This window comes from Dermacentor andersoni, chromosome 10, assembly GCF_023375885.2.
Source record: "Dermacentor andersoni chromosome 10, qqDerAnde1_hic_scaffold, whole genome shotgun sequence".
In the NCBI taxonomy this organism is placed as follows: domain Eukaryota; kingdom Metazoa; phylum Arthropoda; class Arachnida; order Ixodida; family Ixodidae; genus Dermacentor; species Dermacentor andersoni.
Window position 1 is genome coordinate 126301843 of NC_092823.1, and position 16624 is coordinate 126318466.

General features: G+C 44.2%; 1 protein-coding gene across 1 annotated transcript in view; it reads right to left on the reverse strand.

Moving 5' to 3' along the window:
* Nucleotides 1-16624, reverse strand: part of LOC126543682 (small subunit processome component 20 homolog) — a 90814-nt gene that overhangs the window by 49796 nt on the left and 24394 nt on the right. The window contains exons 23-37 of the mRNA XM_055078150.2: nucleotides 15511-15596; nucleotides 15272-15400; nucleotides 14154-14320; nucleotides 13675-13753; nucleotides 13240-13435; nucleotides 10780-10857; nucleotides 10611-10693; nucleotides 9492-9742; nucleotides 7676-7824; nucleotides 6958-7137; nucleotides 6735-6808; nucleotides 5478-5601; nucleotides 4809-4967; nucleotides 2505-2663; nucleotides 1617-1757 (exon numbers count right to left, since the gene is read on the reverse strand). Coding sequence (XP_054934125.1) covers nucleotides 1617-1757; nucleotides 2505-2663; nucleotides 4809-4967; nucleotides 5478-5601; nucleotides 6735-6808; nucleotides 6958-7137; nucleotides 7676-7824; nucleotides 9492-9742; nucleotides 10611-10693; nucleotides 10780-10857; nucleotides 13240-13435; nucleotides 13675-13753; nucleotides 14154-14320; nucleotides 15272-15400; nucleotides 15511-15596 — 2055 coding nt within the window. The remainder of the gene's footprint in view (nucleotides 1-1616; nucleotides 1758-2504; nucleotides 2664-4808; nucleotides 4968-5477; nucleotides 5602-6734; nucleotides 6809-6957; nucleotides 7138-7675; nucleotides 7825-9491; nucleotides 9743-10610; nucleotides 10694-10779; nucleotides 10858-13239; nucleotides 13436-13674; nucleotides 13754-14153; nucleotides 14321-15271; nucleotides 15401-15510; nucleotides 15597-16624) is intronic.

The following is a 16624-nucleotide window of genomic DNA, read 5'->3' on the forward strand; positions in this document are numbered from 1 at the left end:
TGCATCTTTCACTAGTGAAAAAGGTTACCCACTCACGTTGCACCACTTCCTATGCGTGAGTACCCTGCATCAGATTACTAAAGAATGCCATCAAAGAGCCCGTAGGTTACGAGTGCTCGTTTCCAAGCTGTCGCTGCGGCGTTATTGTACCCGGCCTGCCAACTGGTCTCGATGCAGGTCGGGCGTCAAGTGCACAAAAAGACGCCACAGCCGAGTGCAGTGTGTGCTAGTGTTTACAATGCCCTGCGTTCAGCTCAATGCGAGGGCATCAAGATTCACCAACATATCACAAAATTCGCTCAGTACTATGTGGCTCTTTATCGTGCAGACATTTTACTGTCCGACGATGGGCGGCTTCAGGGGTGCGACAATCATCACTTGCAGGGCAACACAAGTCAGTGGTGCAAAGTTCTATGTTAAATCATTTTTAGATGACTGTGAGGCTAACTTGTCAGGCGAAGCTAACTTGTCAGGCGAAGCTAACTTGTCAGGCGAAGCTAACTTGTCAGGCGAAGCTAACTTGTCAGGCAAACAGCATGGCTGACATATCTGCCCTACTGCGACATCAACTGGTGCCATCTATTACCAAAGCAAAAGAGTCTTGGAGTGTCCAAGTGAAGAAAACTACATCTTCCATAAAACTAAGATGGCAAAAGTATTTACATTCCAAGCCAATGCCCACTACACCACTGTCCATGAGGCGATTGGTTCGTCATTTCAGTGTTTGCCTGCCACTTTTGCAAGAGTTATGGAATTCCACACATGGGGCTAGGAACTGAACTCGCAGACTTGTACTCAGCACCATAGTGACTGATCCACAGCAGCAGGTACCTAGTCTACAGTCCGTTCACGTGCGTCGAAATCTCTACAGACCAGTATTTCTAGAGATACTATAGGCCACATCTAAATGTGGCTGCCTCTGTTTAGAAGGAAACCAACAACGGCAAGTCTGGCAACAACAGCTTCAGGACACCGCCTTTCAGCTTTCCTGAGAGTAAAGCAGGGATCAGATCACGAAAATTGTGAAAAGTACTTTGATTGTGGAAAGCCTCTTCTTTTGGCACCTGCAGCACCTAATCTACATTGCATCGAAACGGCTTAGCTGAAAACACAGTGACACGATTACCCAAACAGGCCTCAAACCATCATTTAAATATGCCCTATTATTCTCTCTCTGACATCAATACCCAGACCTTAATCCCGTGACCCTCTCGTTGAGATGGCATGCCGCCCTGCGGAGCTCCCATCTCGACGACCAACTCTGGGCGACCCAGCAGGCCTACGAAGAGGCGAAGAGGCAAGACCTCAACGTCCCATCGCAGGAGGCCTAGGACCAGCCGACTAAACTGCAGGTTCTCATTAACATTCTCTCTCTCTCTCTCTCTCTCTCTCTCTGCCTTCAAAACCAGCTAAAGGAGTTCAATGATTATGAGAGTCAGGCTCGGTGGCAGCTCGAGGCGACAAGGCATCAGCACAAGAACACGGAGATAAAAATAGAAAACACGGAACCTTAGAGCCTCGTCTGTCTTGGTCACTCCTTTTCAATTCACTGTTTGGTTGCATTCTCACGACAATATTTTCTCAGTTGAATCGGACGTCAAAGGCATACGCCATACCTGTATGTGACAGAGGTTCTCCCAGAAGTCAAGCTCCACGTCCTGCCTGCAGCACAGCTGGCTCAGTCCGGTCAGGGATGGGTGCTCGCTACACTGTTGCAACAGTTGCGACAGCACGCGCACAAATTCCACGCGGCTGGGCTGTCGGACAGAAAAAAAACAAGACTCTCGGTTCTGCTACTTGGTGGCAAACCCAAGAACCTAAACACGCTGTTGGAGTATCACGTTATATTATGCTGAATTTAATGAGACTGAATTTGCTCAAGAAAAAAAAATATATGTTCAAACCTGTGCCCATGTCTGCTGATCTATTTGCAAACAGTGAATGGCTGAGCTTTACTTCCCAATCCTGTGCAATAGACTGTTTCAAAAAGTGAACTTTAACCAAGCTGTTTCAAAAACACAAAGAAATCGGAGAGCTTTAGCGCACCACTACATATGCACATTTACCGCCACGTGCAAGCAAAGAAGTGGCTCAGATAGAAATAGGAAAGCTGGCCAATGGCTGAGATGGCAGCTGTAATGGAGAAGTGGTTTAGGCTAAAGACTTCACGAATAGCACAGAAGGCACTTCAAATCGAGGTGAAGGACACAGCTGCAGTGTGTCATCCACATCACATTCTACACTCTCCCTATACATGCCCTTTCAGCCGCCAGTCTGCAAAAAAATAGCTGCTGGCATGATGAGCAATCAGTCGAGAGGGGGATCCGATTATCTTTCTCATGTGGCAGGACACCACAGTTCGGAGACCAACTAGCATTATGTCATCTACTTCGTTTTACCCTGTACTCTCTGCTCTTTTTGTAATGATGGATGTTCACAGCTATTCACTGAAAATCCAAATGCAGCAAATGTTTTTGGCAACAGTATCTCAGTTGAGACCTTACCTCTGACTTGCCACGCAGCCCCTGACGAATTTCACCCATCAGAGCCTCGGTGACGCACTTCTCATAGGCTGCCCTGTCCTCTGTCAGCCAGGTCTGGAACACTGGGCCCATCTGAGCCAGGGCATGGGACGCAGCGTCCCTGAGAGCAAGGTCATCCACCTGGGTCCCACAGCAGAGAAACATGTAGTGTATTTGTTCACGCAGAATTGATTCCCTCAGCCTAACACCAAAAAGCAATACTGGTGCTATGAAATACACTATAGTAGAGGATTGATTCCGAGCATATGGTGAAAACAGTATTGACAACGCTTTTAACTTTCTTGTTTTCCTGAACCTTAAAGGCATAGAAAGAATACTGAAAAGCCTTATAGTGTCCTAAATAATTTACTAATAGTAGAAACTTGGTCACATGTCCCCGATAAGTGGAGTCCCGGAAAACTCCCCATAGTGACATGTGCTAAAAGGAAGTCTATAACAAGCTGACCAAGCTTGTAGAGGAGAAAAGAATGCTTTAGCACGATGGGGGCGCGGAACTCAGTACACAGCATGATAAATCTCTCCAACAAAGCATGATTGGCACCTGCCAATGCAGTATTCATTTTGCATTTACTCTTGGAGCAGTTTTTGTTTCTGGGTCATGTAAATTATTAACCTACTGCTTAAATTAAAGCTCTTCACAGCTCTTTAGTGCGAAACCATGTCCTCTAGACATAATTTTTGTTGGTCAGATTATAATACATTTTCGCATGGTCCAGAGTAGATCATATACCGTATTTACTCGAATCTAACGCCCACTTTTTTTCCGATAAAACGGGTCCAAAAATTTCATGCGCATTAGAATTGAGTAAGACCTTAAACCTGCATTACTATAGCACCATTGGAATTTCAAAATGGCCGCCTTGTACGTGCTTCGAGCCTAGCTGCCGTAGCTTCCTCCATGTGCTGTGTACATGGGCTTATGTTAGTCCACAATCCGTTTTCCCTTTTCTGCATTTGCTCTATCAGCATCGAAGTGCCGACTGCAAAGACACACATAGTTCATCACAATGCCGCAATTAAAAGGCAAGTGATCATGTGTGCAGAGATGAATGGAAATCGGGCCGCATTACGGGCGTTTGGAGTTCCCGTAACTTGTGTACAGGACTGCAGCAAACAGGAGACGCATTCTACTCCGTCGGCTGCTGCGTAGGCGGGGCCACGCGGCCCCTATCTTGAAAGCAATCTACAATTCAGACAGTCTATGCATCTAGGTGCACCATGCTGTGTTCTCATCGCTTAGTTTGCGTTGAAGTGAGAGGCATTTCCTCACTCCAGCGCTCTGATAAAGAATTTCCACAGTCATTGAGTGAGATGTGTTGATATTTGCTTGTATGCATGGCACCACGCTTGTTAATCTAGTTAGTAAGCGAATGTTTAAAAGTTTATGTGGCCGAAAAAACTATTTTTGCTTTTTGTATAGCTGTCTACTAATTTGCAATCGCAATTGATGCTTTGCCTTTCGGGAAAAACTGCAATTTTTTTTTTATATTTATCGCAACTTTAGTGCATCGGGAGTTTTTCCAAATGAGAGAAAGTAGTATTTTTGTAAGGAATGAGGTATGCGATGCTCTAAAGGACTTTTTTTTATGTCACGGCAAACGAGTGCGTGTTACAATCAAGGACGTTTCTTTTTCTTTTTTGGGGGTCACAGAAAACGGGTGCACATTGCAATTGAAGATGCGTTAGAATGGAATAAATACGGTAACCGGGGTTTCACTCTATAGCTTTTTTTACGGACCACTTCCAAATTTGTTTCCCAGGGGCCTACATTCACGACACATTCACGACGTCGTGACGCTGAAGAGGATCACGTAGTCAGCCCAACGTCATGATGTCTTGGCACTTGCTCCGGGTTTATTTTATAACCCGGATTACTTTATTATAACATTAAGGGCGAACTTCAACTTCGGAGGTATCTAACAGAAAGCTCGAGGTCTGTTTCAGCATATGCAAGTGCATACAGCGTGCACAAAATCGCAAGTTTGTAAGACATGCGGAAGCCAGAAATGTCACTTCGACAGATCGGAGTGAGCAAGGTCACCCGTGATGCTTGCACGCACAGTTGTTGAAACATGATCATGATCTCAGTATGCTATCACAAACTTAAGAGAGTTCTGGCCTAGTTATTTTGCATTCTGCCTTCATGGGAATGCTTCAGTCCTGTAGTGGATTCCATAAACGGAGGTTGGTGATAGTAATGATCATGATTATGATGAAATACAACAAAGTGCCGTGCTGTAACTACAATCAATGAGTTGCTCTCACAGCTCGAATGGTGTATGTGCAGTTGTAGATGACGGCCAGCACGATGCGGACATCTGGTTCTTCTTTCTGTCCCAGCACCAAGGGTGCCGCCATCTTGAATCCCTCAAGCCTCGTCTGGTAATTTGGTTCTTCTGCAAACCTTGGATTCCAGGAGTTCACCTGAAAAAAAAAAATTTTTTTAAATGTAAAAGAAAAAAAAAGGCAAGATGAAAGACTAAGAAAAACTTAACAATGCAGTATCTGAGTTGGGCAGAGCAGAGGTGCTGTATTTTTGTAAATGTAGTCATGAACGACATGATAAGATAAGCCCAGTGGACTAGGCAGATTAAAGAGATAAGTCGTGTTGAAGAAGAACCCATAATTCAGTGCAGGAAGCAAGCACGTTTTGTAAAAGAACCTCAATGTGGAATAAACTGCACATGAGTAGAAAATTGGGCTCGCTGGTTTATGAATACAATGGCAGACAGTGCAGATGATATTCCTGATTATCCTGTTGTCTGCGCAGTTTGCCATGCTATCTATAAATCATATAGCCCAATTTCGTGCTGTCGTGAATGACAGAATGATAATGCCAGCGCAACTTCATAGCAATGAAAAGCACATTTTTACAAGGCTTCAGGAGGGCTTCTTTATTCTGCGAAACGACTTCTGTGCAAGGTGCCCACTAACCTTGGCGATAAACGATGCCAGTTCAGCAAAACGCGGGACCCGTTCGGCCACGACGCCGTAGATGTCGCACAAGAGACGCCTCGACTGGTGACTGGCAAGACTCGAGAAGAGGGTGGCGGTGTACCTGGAAAAGAAATAAAAGTTGACTTGACCGCACTCAATATGCCAGCAAGTGCAAACAGGGCACTGGCAGCAGACAGAGTTCCTAAAGAAAATGTTACAACTACATCATTACACCTCTACTGCTACATGACATTCTGGTGTTTTACGTGCCAAAACCACGATATGATTATGAAACACACCGTAGTAAAGGACTCCGGAAATTTCAACCACCTGGGGATCTTTAGCGTTGCCCCCAATGCAAAAGACACAGTGTTTTTGCATTTTTCTCCCACCGAAATGCCACTGCCGCGACCGGGATAAGGTCTTGCGACCTCATACTTAGCAATGCAAAACCATAGCGGCTTACCCACCACTGTGGGTACTCTACTGCTACAACTCTGTTACAAATGTTCATCTCTATCTGGCTGATTTGTTCATTGACTGATTCATTCAGTTATTCATAGGGTTTAACATCCGAAGTATCACCGCAGAGAAGAGCTCCGGATTATTTTCGACCACCTGGGGCTCTTTGATCTGCACGCGATTCTAAGTGCACAAGTGTTCTTGCATTTCGTCCCCATCAAAACATGGCCATCAGAGCCGGGCACTGAACCCGTGACCTAGGGCTTGGCACAACGCCGTAGCCACTGAGCTACCTAGCGAGTCAACAGCCAGGCAGGGTCACAGTAGGAGGTAACAGGAGCCTCTTTTTATATCTTTATCTTTAGGGCTAGCAGTATGTCAGACCCAGCACCCAGCAGAAGTACATTACCAAAGAAAGTGATTGGGTAATAAACTGAGTGATGTATGCAGGCCCACCTACATGAAAAAAAATTATTTAGCACCAATTACACATGCGTCCCCCAAGTAATCTATAAACTGAGGCAGCAGTAAGGATAGAGGAAATGATCTGACTTCACCAGGCAATAAACTCCCATGTTCAATCATGTGGGCAAAAAAGTTGCATTTGAAAGTATCGGTGCGCAGGTGGAAAGAACCTATGCTCAAAGCACAACACCCTCGTAGTTGATGTTTGGTAACTCGTAGATATGATGCAACCTTGGTCGGCTCCCGTAGTTCACTTCTTTATCGTAATGAACTAACCAAGCACGAAATAGGTAGTGTTAATGCGAATGTGAAGGTTTGCTGTCATACCCCAACAGTTGGTCTGGATTGTCTGCAACCTTAGCCAAGTTGAGGACAGTTGCCAGCTTTTGCTGGTCGGAATCCTGAAACAAAAGAGCAAAGAAGGATCACTGACCAACTCTTTGGCTACAGCTATGAAGAACACGACTGTGACTTCCATGTATCTTGACCCACATGCATGGCTGCACGACAGCAAGGAAAACGAAAACAGAACTTTTTTTGCTTCCGTTACCTGAGCTTGGCTTCGAAGCTTCTTAAATCCAACGACGAAAAGCTTTGCCAACTCGGCACACTGTTGAGAGTTTGTCAGCAGCCCACTTATCCTGAAAAAATAAAAGCAATAACACTCCTTGATCAGCACAAGTTGATGACATGTGATGACACAAGTTGATAACTTGTGCTCACAACCGTTCTACACAGCAGACCTCATACATTTTTCAGACGTTTTTCATCAAATGTATATTGCTGATAACGAGAAACACACTCAAATGGCTGCACGCGAAAATTGCTTTGCAGTCCGAGTGGGCATGATGATGATGATCATTGGATATTATTGGCCCAAGGACCATGTGCGGCCAAAGAGTGCCAAGGCAATGCTAATTAGCTGTCAATGAAGCACAAACAGAATTTTGAAAGGTTGATGTCACACGGCTTCCAATGTTGATACGGTTCCTAATTTTTGCAACTTGCAACCAATCCTTTCAGAGATACAACAACTTCCGCGTACGAATATCGGCAGTGTGACGTTGCTGTATAATAACGAAGTTTGCAGTCCTGAGAATGGGAGCTTTGTGCCAATACAATGAGGTGCAGTTGACTAGGCAAAAAAAATAAAAAAAAATAAATCGAAAACGTTTTTGTGCCAGCTTGGCAATGGCAACTACGAAAATGAGTTCAGGCAACTGATCATGCAAAACTGTGCTTATCCAAGTCATTCAAGGCGACAGCACTTGCCTTAACAAGATGTTCAGCTCGACAGGTGACAGCGGCTTCTGGGTACGCACGGCACTTTCCACAATGGATTTCAGCTTGTGCAGTATGTGGGGAACGTATGGCAACATCAACAGTGCCCCATAGTTGACCTCGTCATCCGATTTTTCTGCAGCAAAGCAAAGAAAAAATGGCACTTTATTATTCATTCAAGGCAAAGTTATAAAATACACAGTACCATAATTGTTAAACGCAGCTTAAATGACTTTTTAAAGAAGAGAGCTGAACCTTTATATCGAGATGCATGCCTTGAACTGCAAAATGCTCTGGGAGCCTGGGAGAAAATTCTACTTACTGTACTTCTGTTTTAAGTGAGACAAAGGCACTGAGAGGAACAAGACTTAATCAAGTCTTGTAGGAATCAACCTATTTGCATATTGCAGCATTCTTTTTTTTTCTCTACAAATGAGTGTTATTAAACTTCTTTCAATTTCCCAATTAGTTCATTCTCTCCTAATTCACTCTAATCATCTCGACTAGCATGTCTGGCACTTGACTAGGCTAATATCTACAGCTCTCATCCAAATTTTTCTTCTTTCTCTCTGCTGTGGCTTCAGACAAGAAACAACTCATTGTGCCAGGACTCTGCAACCTGCCAACTTGTACGAAAGTATTTTAAGCTGCCCATACTTAGCACTTGACTATGACTGTTTAGCATTAACAGCAATAACTTCATAGCTTTTTTACTGATCTGAAAAGAGTACAAATACAGTTGCCAGCCAATTCTTCAGAGCCTGACTTTGCAAAGCACTAGTTTACATTTGGACCTGCTGAAATCTTTGGAGGTTTGCTTACCCAAGGTTTACAATGCCAAGCACGCTTTTTGATAACTTTTCACAGGAGCATATTTCGTATTCCTTTAAAATCCTACTCTAAGAAGAGCACACCAGTTCTGTACTGAACAAGATTTTCAATGTCACAGTGAAATTGGCATGTTGCTGGCTTACATGGGATGCTTATTAATTGTCCCAACCAATCATGTATCATGGAAGTCTACTACATCCATGCAACCAAGCTAAACATAAGATATCACTTTGGCAAGATTTGAACTTAGCTGACAGGCTATTTCTGTTACAGTACACTTTGCAAAATGGGAATTTGTTATTTAAGTACCCAAAATTTAGAAAAGAAACTCCTTCCTCATGAAAAATGCTATGCTAACAAAACCATTTTTTCATTGCACATCTGCTGTTAATAACTACTACTACTATTACTACTACTACTACTACTACTACTAGTACTACTGTCACTGCTTGTACAGTTAACCACAAAAGTTTACGGACCACGAGATCTCAGAAAACATTCAATTTCCGAGCAGCGTCTATGTGTAGTCAGTAAAACCGAACATCACAACGTTATTCACATATACTAGTAGAGGTTGTAAATACAAATACTAGGCTGCACTGTGAGGCTGCGCATATATTCAGGCTTTTCTCAGATCTTGTGTTCCGTCAAATTTTGTGGTTGACTGCACACTACTATTACTACTGCTGCTGCCAATGCTTTGATACTACTACTGTCACTGATGGTACTGCTACTACTACCACTACTGGTACTACTACTAACACTGCTGGTACTACTGCTGCCATCACTGGTACTACTACTGGCATTGCTTGTACTACTACTACTGCCACTGCTGGTACTGCTACTACTACCACTGCTGGTACTACTACTGCCATTGCTGGTACTGCTCCTACTGCCACTGCTGGTACTGCTACTATTAATATTACTATGATTGCTGCCACCACCACCAGAACTACTGCTGCCATCACTCACCGGGCAAACCAGCAGTAGAGCGCCGTGCCTCAACGTCAAAGCAGTGCGACACCACCAGTGGTGGCGCACGCTTGCGATCTTCCATATCATCATCATCACTTTCCCTGAGTGTCAAAATGTTGTCGATGATCGTGAGGAGCACCTTGAGGATGGACGGTGAAATGTCCGAGTTGCCCATGAGTGAGACGAGACACGGTAGCGGAGACGTGCTCGGGTCATCAGCCTTGTATTTGGCAAACAGCACAAAATACCTGTCGAAGCAAGCAACCACAAAAAAAGAAGAGAGAGAATCATAACAAGGCTATGCTTCCTGTGACATCTCTTTAGAAATATACTGAAGACAAACACTACATAAGTTTGGACTGAAAAAGGACAGTAGAACCACACTATAATAAACACATGTATATATAACAAATTATCAGATATAATGAAGTTGTTTTCAGGCAGGATGCGACTTTGTTAGGTGAGGTTTTACCGTATTCTTTCAAAACTGAATTCTCTTTATTTTTGTGCTAAGAAACTGTTTACTAGAAGACAAAATTTTAAAGGCCAAGCTTTTATTGTTATTTTTATGTCAGAACCCCAGTGCCAGCACACCAGTGTGGCATCAGTGATTCCGAAGTATTTCTTAACCCAACTAGTATTCTTAGCTTCCATCCGTCTGTCTATCTATCTGACCCAAGTTGTCTACTAGGGCGTGCTGGCTACTCTTGCCAAGCAGACAACTTGGGTCTCTGCACACATGTGACTAGTTATGTGCCCAACAGACAACTTCAACTCGACAATTACATAATGTAAACTTAATTTCAATCTCTACCAATAATGAATTTCCCATAATCAAATTACAAATCACATTAGCACAGACGATCTTCCCAAAAGGATGCACTCTGTTTAAATTTTTTCCATTTTAGAGCTCTTGCGGCCAAGTTTTGAAACTCATTAAGTTTGGACTATCACTTTTTCTGCAATAGTATGATGTAGTCCATCTTTGCATATAAAAATTCCAAGGCTTCCCCTTGTTGGCCCACCGAGTTGACCACTTCGAGCCGCCGTCTCCTGTCACCCTTCTGTCAGAGTTTGTGTGCACGTATTCTACATGGAGTTGCATGAAACTCTTGCCTGGGATTCCGGCTCAGTGTGAGGAAGAACTTGAGCAGAGGGTTGGGCTTCTGCTTCCCGGCCAACTCAGCCAAATGAGGCAACTGCAGCACAAACGGGGAGACCGAGATTGTCAAAGCACTGAGACACACTCCTTAGAGTTGAGAACAAATCTCACAAGAATGCTCACCTGAGGCCACACAGCCGACTCGAAAATGGCGTCTATCTCAGATGACGTGAATTCGAACGTGTCAAACCGTTCAAAGAACTGAATGGAAGTAAAAAGAAGAGAAAGAAAAGGGGGAAGACATGGGAAAATAATTAGTTTCGACTCAAATAACCAAACTCTTATTGCGTATCAGTTTATTGGCAGTTAAGCTCTCAGAACCTAGCTGCAAAACCCCAAGCTAATCTCTCTGCGACTGTAAACAAAATCACTGCGCCGTTATGCTGAATACGAAGAGCATGAAGAACAAGATGACATCAATAACAACTCACAATTAATTGGTTTATTTCAAATGTCATCGAATTTTTTTTTTTCAGTGAGGAAGTCATAAGGCATAATCCTTTACACATTATACAAACAGGGCCAGTGTTAAGCATTAATTCAAAGAGTGTCTTTTGGTATATCTTGTCTAGTTCTACCCAGCTCTAATTATGGGTGTGCGAATAGTGATTTTTGAGACTAAATCCAATACAAATCGAATGGTGCCAAAAGCGAATTGAACCAAATACTGAATACTTTTCGAATAATGAACAGCCATAACCACAATTAATGTAAAACGGTGTTCACACTCCAGTAATCTTAAAGTTGGCAAATTTCTGTCATTGCACAGTGCATTATGAAGCGTTGTTTGTTAAAGCAGAAATGAAGCATTAGGAGCAAACAAGTAGTTTCTTTGCATGCAGGGGGCTCTTCAGAGAGTGTGAACGGATGCTGTACAGCCTGTAAAGTATGGCTACCCAAGTGACGTAGCCTGCTTGACTAGAAGGTCCTCATGTTTTATGTCTATGTATTTTATGTTTTTAGGCACTTGGGCACAGTAGACACTTTGAAATATTCTAAAGGTATTCGAAACATATTCCCACTTGCGAATAGTGACTTTGACTCGAAGACCAAATCCAAGAGGAATCAAATACGACACTATTGGTTCGACACTATTCAATTCGTGATTCGAAAGTTTCGAATATTTGCACGCCCCTAGCCCTAACAGTTCAACCTGGCACTGCAGCAAAGGTGAATAGCATTTACAGTTTTCACACACATGTAGGGGGGGAAAAAACCTAACCACTGAAATTTGTAACGCACAACTGAGCATTTGTGCTCAGTCAAACGTACAGTCAATGCCTAGAAAGGCAAGCATACCTGCCGCCTACCTTGTTTTTCATGCTCTTTGTGTTCAAGATGAACAGGATCTAACTAGCCAACCTTCCTGTATCCCTGCGCCGTCACTTCACCCACGACCTTTCGTTCCTCTGTCACGAGTGCCCTGCATCAGATTACTAAAGGATGCCATCAAAGAGCCCGTAGGGTTACAAGTGCTTGTTTCCAAGCTGTCGCTGTAGCCTCCTCAGATCCAGCCTGCCGACCAGTCTCACAGGCAGACTGGGCACTAAATGCATGAAGGGATGCCGCAGCTGAGTGCACTGTGTGCTGGCGTTTACAACGTCCCGCTTAGAGCTCAAGGTCGGGACACCAAGATTCACCAGCAGCTTCAATTTGCTCAGTAATATGTGTAACTCTTTATCGCGTAGACAAGACCGAAGCCTCATCTCACGAAGGGCGGCTTCAGGGGTGCAAGAATCATCACTTGCAGGGCACCGTGAACAAAAAAGAAAAAGATGAAGCTGTCTTTCTAATTGGCCAAAATTACAACTGACAAACAACCAATGCAAACCTGCTGACAAACTTATGCATACATGCACATGTCATCTCTGCTTCATACATTCGAGGCACAAAACTGCTACCGTTCTCTACATGAACAAACTACCAGTTGCCAAGCAACGAATGCAAAGCACAGTATCCAAGACCGTTCTGAAAACAAGCAACAGCATTGGAGAATGGTGTAATTGAGACTTTCACATGGCTACGAACTGAAGCAGAAGAGATGAGAACATGAGGGGATGCCGTCATTGCCTGGCTGTACAATCGGAGTCATCTATCAAAGTTTTGCGAGTCAGCTGAACTGTCATGTGATGCAACACAATAAAACAAAATTTCGAAGTTCCACTTTCACAGGGCGTTTCACGATAAACAACTGCTGTGAGCATGTACGACTTTCTACAGTGTAACAACTTCGCATGGCAGTACTAGCAACTGATGGTGTCACTAGCAGTATCAAAAACGATATCCACGTTCTCCGACATAAATGCTGACAGCTTGGTCGACCAAGTCTTATAGTACGCAACACAGAGAAGCGCAACCTATGTCAATGGTCACCCTGTGAACACTGTTTCAAACAAGAGACAACCACTCAACAGCAGTGAGCTCCAGTCATCAAAAAATGTTTTCAATGCATTTGCATCACGGCCGGTATCAAAACAACAAAATTTACACTATTTTAACTCCCAGGTGGGAATAAAAAAAAGTGGTGGCAATCCCCTTCCCTCCGCAAAGTGACCACGCCTCCGTTAACTAAGTGCCACCGACCTGAGAAACGAGGCCGATGGCCCGCGACCGCAGGACTCGCGTGTTGCCGATGACGGCACGCACCACCCGGTCCTTCTGCGAGAGGATAGCGCCAGCATAGGTGGCCACGGCGACCAGTAGCTTGAGCAGTGTGGGCAGCAGGCCAGGTGTCAGAGCCCCCAGGTGCCGCAGCATGTTCTCCACTGTGCCTAACGTGCTGCACAGGGCACACACACATTGTAACGTTATAATGCAGTGCAGGTAACGAAGTTGCTCTTCAACAATATGGCCCCTCTGTGAAACTGGGCATTAGCAAGAGCACATCAACTGTCCCGTGCATGAGGCACACAGGAAGGAAATTGTGGCGAATGGAGGAGTAAGTAAATGAAAAAAAGAAAATTGAGTAAATAAGGAGTATCAAAGCTTAGAGAAAGTAGGATGCTTCAAGAGACTCACCCATGAAGGCGACGAATGGGCACCACTTTGGAAAGATCCAGGTTGTCCCGTATGCTGTTCACAGTGTCCATAATACCATCTGCGTAAATGAATAAATGCCTCTACGTTCAGGCCTGCCCACCACGCACAACAGCCTACTGATGTTGCTAGGCTGTATGCTACATTGCTATGTTGCAGGGTCCGCTCAGTGCTCCCTCTCTCCCTCTTTCTATTCCCTCTTTCTCTTACACCCATGCAGGGTAGCAAACCAGACACTCATTCAGTTGACCAAGTGTCTGGTTAACCTTCCCAGCCATCATCACTTTGTTTTCTCTCTTCCCAGCAGCTTCACAAATTCAGGCCGAATAAGTGAAGCCCTACAGGGCATGTTGGGCACAAGCAAGTTTGACAAAGCACTGCTAAAGCATGCCGTCGTGGCTGCTGACGAGCAAGCACACTGAGAGGTTGCATGCAAACATTGCGCACACTGCAAGGCTTACCTGACAGGTACTGCTTCAAGGTTGCCAGCTCGAGGTCCATGAATGCACTGAGTTCAGACTCTTGGCAACTCGCCAGGAACCGCAGCACGGTACCCTGGCGATTGCTGAAGCTGCTCTTGCCTCCGGTCGCCGAACCAGAGCGCATGTGCATCTTGCCGTAGAGCACCCTAAACAAAGACACCAACAACACCGCTGAAACCGCACAAAAAGTGCCTACTCAGGAAAGCAAGAACACCCTTGAGGAGCAAAAACAAAAACCAAACGTTAAAGCAGGTTGTCCAAAAACTACAGCCAACACTTCGTTCAGTAACAAGGTCACTGAAATGGACAAAGCAAAGGTCAACTTAAACAAGTGATGCAAGACCACAGTGTATTAGCAAAGAGCACAGGACAGAAAAATAATAAGCAGGAGACATGTGGTATGATGAGGCATCGGGCAGAACATGCAACAAGTCTGAAAGGCCGCTCCGATTGCTGGAACTTGTGGAAACATGTTGGATGCACCTGACGGTAAGACAGATAGCACATCCGATCCCCTATGCAATAGTACCCGTCATTCTTCTGTTAACTGTTACTATTCAAAACCTATGAAAAAAACGGAGGAAGGTGACACGTAAAAAAAAGTCAAGCAGTTCCAAGTCACTCCAGAGCTGTGTCATGCATTCCGCTCTTTAACTTCGCAATCGACTGACATTTGGTGAGTCTGCTTGCTGCGTTTCCAGAGCCGACTGTCACAAACTATTCCGAGAGTAAAGATGCACTGTCGAAGATTGCTTGCAATGATAACCACTCAAAACAGACATGAAAGAATGGAGTAGAATGGACAGATGGGCTGGTTGGTTGGCATTCACCTTTGAAATTTTAAGAGGGTAACAAAAAGATGAAAGACCAAGAAATGTCATCCTGTTGCTCCTGCTTCTTTCCTCGTTTTCTTGCATTTTAAAAGTTTGGAACACGAGAGAATAATGCACAAAATACTGAAGCCTGAAGCTGTGTCATGTGGCCTGTCTTCCACATCTGTTCCATGTTCTACAAAGTAAACTAAGTTTTCAGAGACACACTCCCATCCAAAGGCAACAACAAAAACGTGGTTTTGATGTTAACGGCTCAGCCCTTACCTCATCAGGATTGGAATGACATCTGTTCGGTGCTCCGCCCGTACTGCTCCTTCTCCACCGTCATCAACATTGAAGAGAACAACTTCTGAACGAAAGCTGGCCTCATCCAGAAGCCTTTCAAAGTTCTCCCTGCACCAAGACGACAAGGAAAGAAAGAACTCGAGTCATTCTGAATAACCTTTAAATCGACCGTGTAGCAATCGCCGGCCATACTAGAACCTCGCAAAGAATATGCTCACCTGTAGGGGGTCAGAAACTTTTGGCCATAGCTGGCAATACAGGCAAATGCAAGTTTCTGGACTTCTGGATCTCTAAACGTCAGCAGCTGTTGAGAGAACATCATCAGAAAAGCCAGTCACTTGAGGCTCATGACTGTTGAAGATTCAGTACCACTCAGGTTTAGCAAAGAATTGCTATGATTTCTATCACATCCTATAATGAAATGCATGGTGGTTGATGAACACTCTCAAACTTGCTAAGGCCAGTCTACATGGAGCAAACGTTAATGACAAACTTTGCGTGGCAGAAATAGACGCAGCAGCACAACAACGACTGTTCGCTGGCTTGGGCGGTGGAGTTCCCTACTACAATAATCACTAGAGATAACTCTGGTGCTGCAATCGTTCTGCCGCCATGGAAAGTTAGTACATAGATTTGTTTGATCTTCGTGCTTGTGGCTTCTTTTAGTATGCTTTATCTGCCTTCATTGAACTAAATTTCAAAGCAATCTATACTTTTTTTAAATGCAAAAGGCAACAAGACTCTGCGAACGTGCCTAATCGCTGCTAATTGCAGTGGCTCTGCTTGTCCATGCATCAGTGGCGTAATGGTTTCAATATCAGACTTCTGTACTAATGGTCATACGTTCGAGTCCTGCCGTCAGACAATTTTGATCATGTTTATTCAATTATTCATAACCCAGTGCTTTCTTGAAGACGACCAGTTAGCGAAGTTACGAGGCCGCTTAAAGCCAGAAGGACGAAGTTTAGGCAAATCCATGGACTACCCATCATTCCCGTGCTGGCTGTATCACTCTGCCTGCAGCTACCGTAAGCACTAGCACCACAGTTTCCTCTAGCTATTGTATGAAACTCTATAGCTTGGGCTACATGGAGCAAAAAAAAAAAGGAGGTGGACACCTGCTGCACGTTCACCACTTAGCTGCCAGTGTTGCCAGACTCGATAAATGTGTTTGTTAAACAGAAATTACAATAAAGGGTTTCTGTTCTATAATTTGTTGTTAATTTCCAAGCCATTAGAAAAAAAAAAAAGCTTCAGATATGCATTTACAAACGATTCATGCTCTTTTTATGCACACTGCCAAAAGAATGACACTGCTCCTCGCGACACCTG